General features: G+C 42.2%; 1 protein-coding gene and 1 long non-coding RNA gene across 4 annotated transcripts in view; one reads left to right on the forward strand and one right to left on the reverse strand.

Moving 5' to 3' along the window:
- The first annotated feature begins 624 nt into the window (after positions 1-624).
- Positions 625-12177, forward strand: LOC117048756. Of its 2 annotated transcripts, none has more exons than XR_004426880.1 (3): positions 625-777; positions 2035-2129; positions 8976-9152. It is a non-coding gene; the product is annotated as an uncharacterized LOC117048756 (long non-coding RNA). The 2 variants fall into 2 exon arrangements; XR_004426881.1 differs by lacking the exon at positions 625-777 and adding an exon at positions 11594-12177 and having other exon boundaries at positions 1959-2129; positions 8976-9093.
- SLC16A1 (solute carrier family 16 member 1) overlaps positions 11948-16547 on the reverse strand; it is a 38079-nt gene continuing 33479 nt past the window's right edge. For both annotated transcript variants that reach the window (XM_033152969.1, XM_033152970.1), the window contains exon 5: positions 11948-15948. In XM_033152969.1, coding sequence (XP_033008860.1) covers positions 15671-15948 — 278 coding nt within the window. In that variant the 3' untranslated portion in view covers positions 11948-15670. The remainder of the gene's footprint in view (positions 15949-16547) is intronic.

The following is a 16547-nucleotide window of genomic DNA, read 5'->3' on the forward strand; positions in this document are numbered from 1 at the left end:
TGAGGTAATGGTTGTATTATTTCCCTCCACAAGCACTTGTTTTATGTAAGCAAGCCCCAGAGCCAGGGGTATAGTTTCTTCCCACCCACAAACACATCTGGGGCCAGGTGTGTTTCACTTTCAACATGTCACATCGAAGATGGATGGCACAATACTTGAGTAGGCAAAAATATAGGCATGGAAGATGTCAAGGCCTACCCTGAACCCAGTGGCAGAGAGCAGGCAGGGCTGGTGCATGTCCTGGGGGCGGGGCACGCCGCCTGCAGGGGCAGGGCACCCAGTGCGGGTGGGGGGCAGCCATGATGGCACCCCACTGGGATTGTGCTGCCAGGTGCGGTGCACTCCCCCCGCACTCCTCTTCCTCTGTCAGTGCCTGAACCTGGGGTGCAGGACCTAATCTACTGTAGTTTTCATGAGAGAAATATCCCACTTATCCAAACCAGTAATAGCATTTTAACATAGCAAGAGGGCTCTCATTAATATAGTGCAATCTGCAGGAAGAATAATGGATGATTAATTTGTTTTAGATTGATTATCTTCGCCCTTTTAGTGATGCTTGGTTGATGTATTAAGAGAGGGCTTGTTTGTTTTGTCCTTGCTCCGAACCAATTGGAGCAAGCACTCACTGCTTCTACAGCCCTCACCCACTATCCTGCTTCAGGAACAGAAAGTACAGAGTGTATGACTGCTGACTAAACTACGATCCTTGACAGGGACACTTACGGCCTAAGGGTTGCCTCTACGGGGTTCAGTAAACCTTCTGGAAAGCAGAGTACGGTAAGTTGTAAGCCCTGCAGCTCTGATGACACTTGAACTTTTCCCTTGAGCAGCAACCTTATGATTGTGTAAACTGACTACAGAAAGAGGCCGTGCTGCTCCCAGCTTTAGGAGATATATTTCCTGCTTGTGGAAATAATGGCAATTCAGTTATGTATATATAATGTAAATACAATTCAGCCATAATTATATAGTGTGTAAACAGAACACCGACAAAACAGCCCATGCTGTGTTTAAGGTTGAGAACACCATCATGACTTTTGTGCCATTGCTTTAAGACGGCACCACCAACCTGGCTGCCATGGGACCTTTGAGGGTTTCCAGGGGTGCCCTTGGGCAAGAGCCCCAGACTGATCTTTCATGTTTGTTTTCAAAGTAAGTCTCTTTGGGGTGTTGGGGGGGGTAGTACTTCTGGTAAGAGACATGTGCTCCTTCTGGAGTAGTGTGTCCACCTTTGGTCCTCGCCCTGCACTCAGCTCTCACATGTGGCTCCTAGAAGCTGTCAGTATGTGACAGCGGCCACACCCTGGAAAGCAGCTTCAACTGGCCGGCTAAAGCGGGTGAGGGTAGCCGATGGGTCGGGGAGTTTAGGGACTTCCCCTGCATGTGAAGACAGGTTCCAGTATATTGAGTTCATGAGACCAATAGTAGGTGCAATGGTCAATGAGGCAGTTTCTGCACGTGCTGTAGAGGGAAAGTGAGGGGCAGATGAGGCTCGTCAACTCGGGAAGGAAGGTAGCCCACTTGTTGTTGTTGTTCAGTCGTGTCGGACTCTTCATGACCCCATGGAGCAGAGCATGCCAGGCACGCCTACCTTTCACTGCCTCCTGCAGTTTGGCCAAACTCATGCTACAACTCAGCTGCCTTGCGGCTATACACATTTGTGAGAAAGGCTTTGGGAGTAAACCCCGAGGAAAAATCCATACCCACTGCCTTGCGGGACATTTTCTGGAGGAAAAAAAAAGGCTAAGGAATAAACCTTACACAAATCCAGAGTGTGGTCCCTAAGATGGCATTGGATGGTGTCTTGTATACCTCCCTCCATCAACTCCTTCAATCAAGCTGGTGCCTAATGTATTGCTCTGCTTTCCTTTGAATCACATCAGCAAGTCTGAGCGGTGGGTGGGTCTTGTCGTCTGGGCAGCCCAAGTCTTCCATACACACTGCCCAGGCTTGCACCCCAGAGAGGTCACTTTGGCTCTGCTAATGCACTAAAAACAATGCAGGATGCAACAGTCAAGTCACTGCTCTCTGCAGCCACAGAAGACGCTTGATTCTCCAGTGGTTTGACTTCACCCCCAGAGGCGCATGCCATTGTCTTTCCAAACAGATGGATGCATGCCAGCAAAAAAGTAAGTCATTAGCCTTCCTAGAAAGACAGTTATGGGGCAAAATGTGCAAGTACCCTCTAAGCAATTTATGTGAAATGAGAGTGGTATGCCTACCTTGTGTACTATGTTTTTTACTGACATTGAGACAGCAACAGCATTCATGTGTGTTATCTCCATAATGAGGACCAGCAAGACATAGCTGACTTCCCATGGTATACATAAGCTTGTCCGAGGTGATTGTCTCTCTAATCTTGTGTTATAGTATGGCAGACATTTTCCTGTTATTCCATTCCTGTCCAAGGCAGCCATTTTACAACCAGGACCCCCAGCACTTTCAAAGTTCAAAATTTGCCTAGTAATCCAAAAAGGTTGGTGACTTCTGTTTTAAGAGACAATCTCTGTGCCTCCCTCTATTGCATGCTCAAACTCTATTGCTGATGATATATACTTAACATTAAAAATGGATTATAGTGTTAACTAGTGCTGGATGCGGATGGCGCTGTGGTCTAAACCACAGACCCTAGGGCTTGCCGATCAGAAGGTTGGCGGTTCGAATCCCTACAATGGGGTGAGCTCCCGTTGTTTAGTCCTAGCTCCTGCGCATCTAGCAGTTCAAAAGCACATCAAAGTGCAAGTAGATAAATAGGTACCGCTCCGGCGGGAACGTAAACGGCATTTCTGTGTGCTGCTCTGGTTCTCCAGAAGTGGCTTAATCATGCTGGCCATATGACCCAGAAGCTGTCTGCGGACAAACACCGGCTCCCTCGGCCTATAGAGAGAGATGAGCGTGCAACCCCAGACTGGACTTAATGGTCAGGGGTACCTTTACATTTACCTTATTGCTGTGATATCATAGTGTCAGTTGTAGAGTTGGAAGGGACCCCAAGGGTCATCTAGTCCAACCCCCTGCAATGCAGAACATATTCTTGCATGTTCTGTTGTAGACGGGAAAAATGGGGCCTGAAAAGGTGGCATCTTGAAAGGTAATGCTTACAAAATGGATGAGAATCACTGGTCTATGGGAACTACAGGATACACACTTCAATTGACACATTTATGGATAGATACCTTTTAAGTTACTTGTCCTTCAGTGACTGTAACCTGAGTGGCCATAACTGCCAAGCCTGCTAGTCTGAACCCCTTTGTTGTACTTTTGTGGTACAAACACTGGTACACCTCCACTAGTTCCAAAGAACTGAAACCTTGAAGGCCTATTTGAGTGCTTGCTTGCACTAGTGCTAGCTTACAAGCTACAGTTAGAACAGCTATTTGCTCTATGGCTTCTTTCGGGTGTGCAAGATATGATCCTGCTCACAAGCTGTCCTTGCAACTGTGTTTTTTTAAAAAAATAAAAATAAAATGCATCATTTGGATTTCCAGAAAATCCTCCCCAAGCCAACATATAATATATTAATAATAATAATAAACACAGAACAAATTAACAATATACTGAAGGAACAGGTGCTCTAAGGCAGGAAAGCATATTAAGCTTGTTGACATGGCAGCTTAGTGACTATTTGTCCTGTGGCTTTCCTGCAGCTCCCTCTAGACCTAATTTTCCCAAGACATAGAGCTTTGGATAAGCAGCTTTCTCATCCTTCATTTTCTCTGGGGTCAGTTGGGTCTCATTCACCTAAAACCCTGCAGCGCCTTTGCAAAAAAGCAATTCGGATGCAGAAGGAGCCCCTGACTCAGCAGAGCTCAAATCTTCTGGCAAATCTAAATAAAGGGTCCCTGGACTCAAGGCGGACATGCAAGAATGCCAATCCCCTTCTCATGGCCATCACATGAATGTGCTCAGCAGAGTTCCTGTCTTGGAAGGGGATTGAAGTGCATTATGGTAATGATTAAGCTGCTTTAGCATTTCTTTTTCTTTTCTTTTCTTTTTTAAATGCCTGCCTGTATGTGTCAGGGGATTGGGGGAAGATCACAAGGACAGGCCTCTTCCATGCCAGAAAGAGGAGTGGGGGGGGGGGAAGCGATGCCATCTTCAAAGCAAATGTTTGCTGCATGAAAGAAGTACTTGCAGCAGCAGCAGCAGCAGCTGCTGCAGAACCAACAGGAAAGGCGAGCAAAAAGTTGGCGTCAAGAATCAGACGCCGGGATGGAGATAACAGGCAGTTGTGGTTACAGCCGCTCTAGTAATGGTGTGGCGTGCTACCGTGTTAAGTGAGAAGCAGTTCAAGCACATGTTACAGGGAGAGCTACAATTTCAATACACGGCAAGGCAGGCCGAGCGGTGTGTGCCTCAAGACCCAGCAAGAGGAGGAGGATGCTCCCATTGCTAAAGTGGTCAGGTTTTTAATAGAACTGTAGAGTTGGAAGGGACCAATCCCCTGCTTTGCTGCAAGAAAGCAAATTAAGACAAAAAGTGAAATTTAAAAAACACACCCCACCAAAGACAAAGATTTAGGGTGTTTCCAACACCACATTCAGCAACTGGACCCCATTAATTGGATTCTGAAGGAAAGAAGCTTCTAACAACATGAACTCACAGACTGCTCAGCCGCTTGCTTAGTCTCCATGCAAAAAAGGAAGGGGGGGAAGGGGCCCAAAATCTATTGTAAGCTACTTGCTGCAATGTGAAGATACTCCATGCATCTAAAGCTAAACCACAGGGCAAGCTGGTACAAGCCAATGGCTCGCTTCAGAGAGCAGGACAAGTTCAAATCACTGTTATGTAGGTTTATCATGAAAAGGTGCTCAAAGTCTAGGGATGCTAATAAGATTTAAAGGCAGTGTTGCTATGCCACAAGCAAGACACAGCATAAACTGCTCTACATCTTGCAGCAATTGAAAGTCAGGAGGGACCTTTGATCCCTAACAATGTTAAGAGGTCTGTGTGCATTCAGAAAATTTTATTACATAAGGAATTCAAAGTGCTGCTTTTGACTGATAAAAGTCTTAAATGGCTCAGGACAGCAATACTTCAAGGATCGCCCCTCCCTATATGAACCAATGTGGACTCTGTGAACACCATCTGAGGCCCCTCTTCAGGTGCCTCCCCTATGGTAAGTGCAGAAGGTGGCAACACAGGAACAGGCCTTTTCTGTGGTGGCTTCCCATTTGTGGAATGCTCTCCCCAGGGAGGCTCACCTGGCACCTTCATGACATATCTTTAGCCGCCAGGTGAAAAATGGTGTACAAATTCAATAATATTTTGTAAGCTTTTTATTTGCAACTAGTATGACAGTCTATGGCAGAAAATGGATCTCCGCCTGAGGTAACTTTAACCCAGGAGCAGATGTGTGGGAGAAGAGGGTTCTCTGCAGTCGCAAAAGGGTAATGCACATGAGAGTCAGTGGAAAAACATGCCCTTGCTTGTATTCAGATAAGGCTAAATAATGTGCCCAGGCTAAAGTGTGCCCTGGCCATCAGCTGAAGTTCCATGCCACTTTGTGTCGTAGCTCTATGTTTAGATAGGAAGCTATTTTAATGATGCAACATTTCTCAAATGCCTAGAAATAAAAGGCAATGGCAAGAAGATAAGTCTTTCTGCAGTAGACCAAAGTTTAGCACAGTGGAAATCATCAGACTTAACAATGTAGGCTGGTTTGAAAACTTAGCTACAAGTGTCAGAAAAAGGTCCTGTTCTGTTCTGTTCTGTAGTTATGTCAGAGATTGGGAGATATTAACTTTCTGTTCAGTCCCAGCAAAGATGTCTTTACCCGCTAGACTACACAGACCAGACCAGGATCAATCTAATTTGGAAGCAAAGATAGACAACTGGAGAAGCAGCATGCTCATTCTTAAGCCCCCAAACCAGTTTCATGCCAGCCAGGGATTTGTTTGCTTTTTCTAAGTTCCAGCCAAGCAGAGGTAATAGCTGATGTTATTTCCATCAGGGTGGAAGAAAAATAAATCATTGGTTGCCTACGGGGTCTTGACCTAGTGATGGCTGTACCAATCTTTCACTAAGATGCCATTCCCTATCCACACAAGACAGCATGCAAAACTAAGTATTGGAACAAGTCAATTTGCTTTCTTAATCTAGTTTGTTCCGATAAAAGATTGGGGGATTTGTAGATATAAAGGGAGCATGTGTGTACTTGGCTGTTTGAAAATGCTATTTAAAAATAGGTGGGCTTCTGCAACTTGGCAGCAAGACCCCATATTTTTTTCCTGACTCACCTCCCTCCCCAAAGAGCTACAGGATTCACAGGTCAGTATCTTTGTTCTCCAAATTATAAAAAGCTTGTTTGTGTTCTAATATCAGACCACTGTAAATTGTTTTATGACATCAACATGTTTGTGTTTTAATTTGTTGGAAGCCACCCAGATTGGTTTGGGTAACCCAGTCAGTTAGGCAGCATATAAATTTACTGATTCTTTCTTCCAAGTCGGTCTACAACCCCAATTCTACTGGTGCTCACTCACTCAGTATCCAGCCACCACTCCTCAGTGTGGTGCAAATTTTTATCCAAGCAGTGGTGGGAGAATAGGGAATATTTAACCCTCATACCTCTTTCCGCCTGCTGTCATTGCCTTAAACAATAAAAATAAAAATCCAGAGGGAGATCCAGTTACATATCTCCTGTGCAACATGCAGGTGTGTGTTGCTCCAAAAACACTAGGGAAAAAAGAAAATTGAAACCAGAAAATTCTCTATATTGCATAAGCCTTTCACCTAACCACCTTAAGATGGAGCATTCATGACCAACATTGAGCACTCACAGTGGATACAGACAGAACTGGCCGAAAAAACAATCCTGAAAGAAAGAAAAAAGGTATTAACTTTCTCTACAAGTAGAGCGTAAAGATCCTAGGTAACTGAGAAAGATGAGGGGGGAAAATGGACGAGGGATAGTGAAATGGCCTCAAGTTTGAGAATAGCCTAGAAATAAGTGGGCTAGGCTGGCGAAGAAAAATGTTTATGATAGCTGCCTTTGATGGAATTTGGTCGGGAGATGAACGAGAGTCATTTCACATTGCTATTAAAAGACATCCTTGACCTATGCAAGATTCACATTGGAATTCTTCCTTTTAGTAGAAACTTGCCCTAAAGGCATGAACACTTAATCCAGGATGCTCTGCTGTTCTCAGCTATCCAAGAGCAAGCTCAGCACTCTCCTCTGTCTCCCTCCCTCCCCTCGAATATTTCCTCCTTTTTGTTCTGGTGCTGCAGAATCGGGGAATGCCACAGAACAGTCCCTTGGCATCTCCACAGTGGCAACCTATATGGGAGAGGGGAATGAAAGAAAATTGCCAGAATCTGGTCCTCACAGTGATCAACCAGATGCGCAAGGAAAGCCTGCAAAAGCAGGACCTAAACACAATAGCACTCTCCCCATCTATGATAGCCAGTAACGGGTATATAGAGGCCTGCTGCCCCCAATGCTGGAGGGGCTTGCTCAGTTGGTAAAGCACGAGACTTCAAATCTCAGGGTTGTGGGTTCAAGCCATATGTTGGGCAGGTTCCTGTATTTGCAATGGTTTGGACTAGATGACCCTTGAGGTTCCTTCCAACTCTACAATTCTAGTACACAGCAATGATGACTAGTAGCCATTGATAGTCTTTGTTGTTTTGTTGTTCAGTCGTTCAGTCATGTCCGACTCTTCGTGACCCCATGGACCAGAGCACGCCAGGCACCCCTTATCCTCCACTGCCTCCCGCAGTTTGGCCAAACTCATGCCAGTCGCTTCAAGAACACTGTCCAACCATCTCATCCTCTATCGTCCCCTTCTCCTTGTGCCCTCCATCTTTCCCAACATCAGGGTCTTTTCCAGGGAGTCTTCTCTTCTCACGAGGTAGCCAAAGTATTGGAGCCTCAACTTCAGGATCTGCCCTTCCAGTGAGCACTCAGGGCTGATTTCTTTAAGGATGGATATGTTTGATCTTTTTGCAGTCCATGGGACTCTCAAGAGTCTCCTCCAGCACCATAGTCTTAGCCTTCATTAATTTGCCTAGCCTCCTTTTACATGTTTTTTGGGGGTGGGTGGGAAGATGTCACATTGTAAACGATTTAACGGAACAAGCTGCAAGTAAATCCTTTTCATTGGTTTCATTTTTGCAGTTGCAGCAGCTATAGAAGGAAGCTTGGCGATATCTCTTTCCCAACCTCCTTGCGTTGGTAAGCAGTAAAGCTATTAAACGAAATTACTGGGAGATTTCTGACCTCTGGATGCTCTGGTTTCCTTTTTAAGACAATTGCTTGAGCTATCTAGTTTACTCTGAGGCACTTATGTTTGGAGCTAAGGCAAGCTGAAAGAGCAGCAAACAAGTTGGGATTTTATTTTTTACATGACCTGGTAGAATGGAGTAGTTTCTTCTCTCGTGCATGCCTACAACCTAGAATTCTATTTTATAAAATCTATTTATCTGTCCAGTATTTGAATTTTTTAAAAACGTATTTTATTTCCCCACTTGCTTATTGCTGTTTGATTTTTGAGGTTGGATCTTCTCCCCACCTTTTTTTCTTTTGCTAAGGAGAGCAATTCTGCTTAACAATGGACTGTTATCAGCACTTCTTAGCTTTGTACCAGTTAGACTATCACTCAGTGGGAGGCTGTAACCACAGGAATGTGACAAGCAAACCTGTCGCTCAAGAATGGAGATACAAGCATTGCACATTGCTAAATACTAGCAGTACACAAAGGCCCCATATCTGTCTTACTTGTGTTACTTCTAAATCTAGAGGTTATAGAGAAGGCAAAATAAGGACTGGTCCTAATCAGAATAACTTTTCCAAATGCTATAAAGAAAACATTTCATATATCAATTTCTGTTAGTCAAACGATTTGCTTGTTTCAAAATTAGCCGTGCATACAATGTAATGGTTGATACACCAAGACAGAAAAGGTAGTTTGTTTGGCAATAGAGAGGCTGTTGGCTTTTGAATGTTACATTACTCCCTTTCTGTGTTTCAGGCTAGATCTGCAGAACTGGATTCCTGCCCAGCAACCTGGCCTACAGAAGCAAAAGAGGACAGGTGTACTCAGTTACTAACCTTCCCAGGCGCAACCTATCACAGACATCAAGATAAAGGTGTACTATTTCCACACCTTGAGCTTCTCCCTTCAGTACATTTGTTAGCTGAATCTTATCTGTTGGGATAGAGTCAATACAGAAGTGTTTGGGTTTGAAAACTCATCTGCCTATTACCAGTATATATATTTTGGGTATGTATTCATCTGCTACATATTCCCCAAGCAGGATCCCAGGTCCTAAAGGAAATCCACAAGAGGATTGCCAGTATTGAAGAACAATATTCAAAGGCTGTAGTTAACTCCACCTCTTTCCCCCTTTTTCTTCCTAATGTCTCAACAAATGAAACTGATTTGTAAAAATGTTACTTGGAAAAAATACGACATTGCACATACTTTTGTGAATCAAGAAAATCTTTAATAAAAAACGCTGTTGTTAACCTAAAGTGCCCAACCACAGAGGATGCTGCCCATTGCACATCTGCATGAGTAGCTGCTCCAGGAATGCCTCCTTCCAGTCAGGAAGCCTGCCCAGAACAGAAATTTGTGTTCATAGGGTGCAGATTCAACTGAAAGTGTAAGAATGTGTCTTTAAAAGGGGTGTGAGGAGTTATTAGGAGTTTGTGAAACTGATCCAATATGTGATTAACCAGGCAGAATTCAAGTCGGGGGGGGGGGGCGGTGCTCAAAGCTGGGAGTTTTTCAATCCCCAGTTAGGCAACATTATGGACTTCAGCTACCTCTAGCAAGTTTAAAACTGCACTGTGAAATTAAATGCATTTATTAACAAGCAGGTAGCCACAATGAAAGATTTCTATGCCGTTATATCCAAGACTCTCCCAGTGCCTTAAGTTGTGGCAGGGTGGATTTGATTTAAATCACGGTTTAAATCACGATTTAAATCACTAGTCAGTAAGGCTTGATTTAAATCACAGTTTTCTACATAAAGACTAATTCTTGCTGGTATAACTTTAATATGCAAGTAGATGAAGATTTTTAGAATAACAACTTTTCATATTAGTTTTTTTATCCCCAGTTCAATAGGTTAATCATTCATATTTGGACAACTTTTCTGTTGTACATAGGAAGGAGAAAAATAATCATTACCTTAATAATAACAATTTAAATAGATTTATTAGATCCATTTCACTCCAAACAATCAGGAAAATATTGTTTCTATTATATTCACTGAACTTCTTGAAACTTAACACTGAAGGAGTTGATTCTGTATTCATAGGTTTGTAGAACAATAGGATTAAGGTCTTTTTCTCAACTCTGTTCATGTTATAACATTTTTGCTGTGAAGAGGAGGCATGTGATCTCTGCTGAGTCAAATTCAGTTTTGAGAACTGCAAAAGTAAACCAAGCATCTGTGATAATATCTTGTAGGCAGAGAAACTGCCCAATAATCATACAAAAACCTCTGGAAGAGCATAAATGACACTGTGAATGGATTAATGGAATTTATTTACCAAAAAAATTAAACATATACAGCCTTATTCTACATAATTAAAAAACTAATATTTATTTCATGATTGAATAACCTTTGGATGGTAATATATTTTCCCCAAAAAGCATTTTATTTTAAAAATTCCAATTTAAATAAAAAAAAATCTGTTTTTTTATTTTTTTATTTTTAAAAATCCTTGATTTTTATCCACCCTGAGTTGTGGTATGATGAGTGAATCGTGTCATCAAGTGATCCAATCAGGATCCAAGCACAAGAGCACTCACCTCTCCGTGGCTTCCAGCAAGTGGTATTCACAGGCATTACTGCCTCCACCTGTGGCAGAAGGGGTGTTCCATGTCACTGAAGGTACTTGGGCTTCTAGTTTACAAAGATGGAGATAGGAGCATTGCCAAGCTACATATCTGATGCCTCTAGGGAGTACACCCCGCATTCAGAAAAGGTGACTGCCCTATCTTCAGCACCTGGAACCACTCATCTAGATGTCCTCTACATTGGCAGGATTCACCTGTTCTATATACCCTGAAGAACACAGGATCAGGCTCCGACATAGAACTTTATATGTACAATGTGCTTTACAATAATCTTTGCTGAGGCCTCTTAATAGCATGCATTGGAGAACAACAACAGGAAGTAGCTTCTGTTCTGCTCGAGGGCTTCCCATAGGCTGCTGTGCGAAAGAGGATGCCTATGGAGTGACCCAGCTGGATTCTTTATGTGCCCAAAGAGCTTCACTACAAAGTAGACATCCACCTCCACCCCTTGCTAAATTAAAATACAGTTTCATGAATGAAGAGTGGAAGCCATTCTAAATGCCAAAAGAAACAGTAGCAACACAAATTAGCTGGGGATGACAGCTTGTTCCTTACACTAAAATAGATACCGTATATACCGGCGTATAAGACGACTGGGCGTATAAGACGACCCCCAACTTTTCCAGTTAAAATATAGAGTTTGAGATATACTCGACCACAGATTTTCTACCCGGCGTATAAGACGACCCCCAACTTTTGAGATGATTTTCCTGGATTAAAAAGTAGTCTTATACGCCAGAATATACTGTAATTCATTTTATCTTTTCATTTTATTACAGGCATTTTTACCCCACTCTCCAATCATGTTCCCAGGATGGCTATAGTTGCAATGGTTTGTAGCCACTGGTGCATGCATGTGAATGCAGCAGATATCCACTCATGCACCAGGACTTCCACTTCATAATGCTACCCCCCTTCAGCTCAGTGCACGCTCCCACTAAGAATCTGTTGCAGTGTTGGAAGACACTCTGGAGCAGATTTGGGGGTATGTGCACGGCTACGGTAGAAGAAAAGGAGGAGGGAAAAACATATTGCATGAAAGTCCAGTAAACGTAATAATTGAGAACAAATACATCTCTACTGCTGTAGTCATGACTCCTTGTACTAAAAAAGAACACTGATCACACCTGAATTTTTTCATTGTTAGTTTATTGCAATGTGAACCAGTTATTATGAATTCTTGACACATGGAACTTCTGAACATATAACTTGGTTTTATGTCGCATCTCAATACAGTACAATAAAATCTGTTTATACAAAATACTCTATTGGCTTTATAAACAAACATATTCTAAAGTATGAAAATACCCTGACCTGTTCCTTTTTGTACAATTTTAGAGCAGAATGCAATTACAAAAAAAAACCCAAAACATTAAAAATCCGAAACCTAAGCGAACAAGACAACAGAAAAGAATTTCACAGTGCATTGTGTAATACTGGCAAGAGAGTTCCAGAACTTAAAAAAAAAACCCAAAAACACCAAGGTTACTTGTCAGAATCAACATATTTGGGGTGAGCAAATGAAAAATACAAAATCAATTTGTTCAGCTTTATTTGCATAAACCAAAAATGTGGGCCAGTTATTAGAAAGAAAGCAGAGTTGAGTTTCCACAAAATGGTAAGAATTCTCTCTTCAGTATGAGCTTTGACAAGGCAAGAGTATCGCAGAGAAGTAATTTACCTTCAATTAAAAAAAAAAGTAGGTTACACAGTGAAGGAGAATCAAAGGTTTAAAACTTGTTAATTAATTTCATACCCTTTAATGAAAAACACTGGCATTAGTAAGTGGAGGGAAACTAATAGAAGTGGGGTGCCTATTCTATGGCTCCCCCAGATGTTATTGGACAACAACTCCCATTATCCCTCACCATTCACCATGCTGGGAGATACTGAAGGGAGCTGGAGTCCATCAACATCTGGGGGGGGCCACTGATTAGCTACCCCCGCCAGAGCATTGTGTTATATTTAGCCTCTAAGGATGTGTATGCATGGACTTTTTGTGGGGACTGACAAATTATTGCTAAGTGTTACTAATCATAATTCATTTCACCACTCATATTAGCAAACGTTCTGGTGCTGAAAGCTTGTAGCTGCATATTTTTCTACAATCCGCCTACCTGTCAAAGGACAAACTCATGACATCACATATTACACATTACAGGGATAGTTGCTGTTATTAACTCTTCACAAAACAAGCCACACAAATGTGTGCTATTCATCCAAAAGGATCTGGAGGGTCCTCCTTGTTACAACTCGAGGTCAATCACAAGATAAAAGCTCTAAATACAAAGTCTGCAGCTGTAAGTGGAACTGTTGGAGGGAGAAACTGATGTGCCACACAGCAAACCTGCTTTTAGGTTGCACAAAGCAGTCCCTGCAGAGGAACCTTCTGTGCTTGTGGCTTATTACAAAACTGCTAAATCGAAGGCACAGGAAGTTCCTGTGCAGATGATCATCAAAATACACTACCCTAGAAGGAAAAAACCCAACAGAATTTCAATGTATCTGGCCAAAAAATTGAGAACACTAAGAACACCCATTAATACTTAAACACCAGCTGTTTGGAATGGAACACTAGTTTGCAGGAAAACAAGAAGCAACCACTGCACAAATTCACAGAATCATGGAATTGTAGAGCTGGAATTTGGTTCATATTAAGCTGGGTTCAGATTCCCAGAACATGCTGAAAAACGTATCTATTTCTTTTCCATGTCCTACAAAGACAAATGCAATACCACAATATTATGAACTTTATACATTGAGGCTAGAACAAGACATTAGAATATTTGCGTCTCCCACCAAAAACAAAGAGCATCTTCTCTTCCTCCCCAATTGTACAAAACATACAACAAGGTCATTATGCTAAGGGCTTCCTGGCCATTGCAAGCAGCAACCAATGAAACTGAGTAGTGTGGGACTAACAAGGAGCCCAATGGCACATGCAATGCATTTTGTATTACTAGACATTACCAGAAGAGACATTGCTGTTTTCAGTGTTCCCCACCTAGCTTTCTGGCCTAAGGGTGTCTAAATTTTAAACATCAAGCAAGGTGCTAATGTTCACTTCGGCGTTCACACACACAAGCATCGGGTACATTCCAAGAAAATTGTGCTTCTGTTACTTATACTCTTCTACAGGTTTTCACAAGATTGAGTGACTCACAACAGCATGTCTTAAGACTGAAATTCTATATATACACTAATCTGTGAGTGAGTCCCATTCAACTATGTGGGCTCAGTTATTGGAACTTAACTTTACAACCCACAGAGATCATTTGCCTCTATCTTCTAACTAGATGACTCACAAGATACATGCCAATATACTTGTTGTATTTTGGAATGTGGCTATGAAAAATTGTTGAAAGTAGCAGGAAAAACTACCAGCATTTGGTGGATGAATGAGATGGTGCAAGTTTATTTGAAAAAGTAAGTGTCTTGCAGGATTATTTATTAGGATTTATGACTAGCAAGAGGCTCTGCTGTCCTCCCAAGTGTGGTTTTCACTATCACTAATAAAAATGAATAAATATATACAAAGGATTCTCCCATCTTTTACCAAATAAAGCGTCTTGCAGTTGAGCAGCTACATCTCATTTCAAATTCTTTGCCCATTTGGAGTAAGTTGCCACATCAGAAAACACAAGGAACTAAGAAAAAGTAATGTCTCTGTTCAGTTTTCCACCAATCTATCCTTAGCACAGGTTAGAAAGAAGTATCTACTCAACGGTTTAGCTAGTGCTGAGAAACTGTTCTCTGAGCATTACTCTCCACAAAACGGGGTACCAGATTTCATCGCCACCCAGTCAGATCACTACTTAAAGAGGAACATGAGAATGAAAATGCATCCCTTTGGAAGTGGTGGGGTTAGTAAGCAAGCAGCTGTGCTTAGGGTGACACCCTTAATCTTTCCTATTCCAAAGCTAAGCTCAGACACTGAATGAGTCAAACGGGTATAGAAAAATGGTATAAATGAGGGTTCTCTCAATGCACAAGGCATGCACAAAGTAACCAACTCAACCACTTGCACAGATACCCGTTTCATTTTGAAATGTTTTCTCAAGGCAGACATTCTTAGTCTGATGACAACCAGTAAGTAAAGTAACGGTGATTAAAAAGTAGGCTTGACTCCATAATAAGTCAAGTGAAAGACAGTGGAAATGTCTCTTTGCATATTTTATTCAAATGGCGAGAACTCACATTTAACCAGGAAGGGACTTAAACAAAACAAAACAAAAACCAACAATAAGAAAAGTTCTCAAAAAACTGTTAGAAACACAATCAAGCTGGCATGCACCTGGAATCTAGAAACATCAGGACTGCAATAATATTGATTAAAACTCTACCAAACTTTTCATCACCTATGCTCCAAAGCTATTTGTACTTCTACCAAGTCTGGCCGTAACAAAATTTAGAAGCATGTGAAGTAGTGTTTATTTAACACCCAACCTTGAAACCTACTACATAAAAAGTAGTCAAGATATCCTTTACAGATATAGCCTAAGCAGACTACAAAATTCTAAGTGGAACAGTTTGTACAACTAAGGTAAGGCCTTTCCAGAACAGCCTAAATGTGGAAGCTCTAAGGCACATATTAGTACATTCACATTACTGTTAAAAAAAGCCAGAGTATAAAAATTTCCCTCCCTCCCCACCCAATAAAAAGATGGCACTGCCCATTGAGCTCTGCTACTGTCAAATGCTGATAAAAAGACAATTTGCAGATTTTTTAAAAAATCACCTGATTTATAAACTTCTCCCCACTGTTCACTACCAACAGTGCTCCCCGCACCCAAGCACAACATATCATATTGATAATCTTTCATCATGCCCTCCTGGATTTAAGATACCAGTCTCTCTCACATGTGGCTATCCTCCTCTTTCACACTATCTTCTGTGCTTTTCTGAGGCAAACTGGCCACATCATTGCTGGGTTCTTTTTGTTTTTCAGCCTCATCAATGTTGGTCTCTTCTTCTTTCGCTTCAGCCCTCTGCTTGTCCTCAGCCTTCTGCTCTTTTGCCAGCATCCGGTAATTGATGCCCATTCCAATAAACAGGAAGATCCCAGAGACAATCAAGATGATGCCACACGCCCAGTAGGTGTATTTGTAGTCACCATACATATCATTGAGTTTACCTAATAGGACAAGAAAAAAAAAGAGTACATTAAAAGATCATTAGCGTTTTACTTTATGGCTAGACGAGAAAGTCTCTGCCTTAATACCAAGGAGTGTGGGAACATCCTCCTCTCCCTTTTCCCCTACACAGGTAAAAAAATCCATATGTTGTAAGCTGGATCAGCTCCACCATAAGTATGTAATGCAGGGATATGGGAACTGTACCACAGGCTGATGAGATCACTTTTCTGGCATTTGCACAGTGCCAGAAGCAACATAATTCTGACTCTGGAGGAGAAGGAAATCTTTTTCGAAATATAAAGGCCCTATTCCCATCTGGACCACCTTCTGGGTACAACTTGCTTTTGGTAGGTGAGGCCAGATACAAAAATGGGGAAGGCAACAAATGCAAATGTTACCTTCGCAGCATAGGCTAGTTTCACCACACACCCCTCTATCGAGGCAACCATGAGGACACATTCCAGCCAGGCAAAAACACTCAAGGAGGGTATGGAGTAGGGCTGCAGAGGGGTACTGCCTGGGGAAGAGTTCAGCAGGCCAGATAGAGAGGTTTGGAGGGCAGCAATTGGCCCCCCAGAACTAAGCTTCCTCACCCCTG

The sequence above is a fragment of the Lacerta agilis genome, chromosome 6 (assembly GCF_009819535.1).
Source record: "Lacerta agilis isolate rLacAgi1 chromosome 6, rLacAgi1.pri, whole genome shotgun sequence".
Lineage (NCBI taxonomy): Eukaryota > Metazoa > Chordata > Lepidosauria > Squamata > Lacertidae > Lacerta > Lacerta agilis.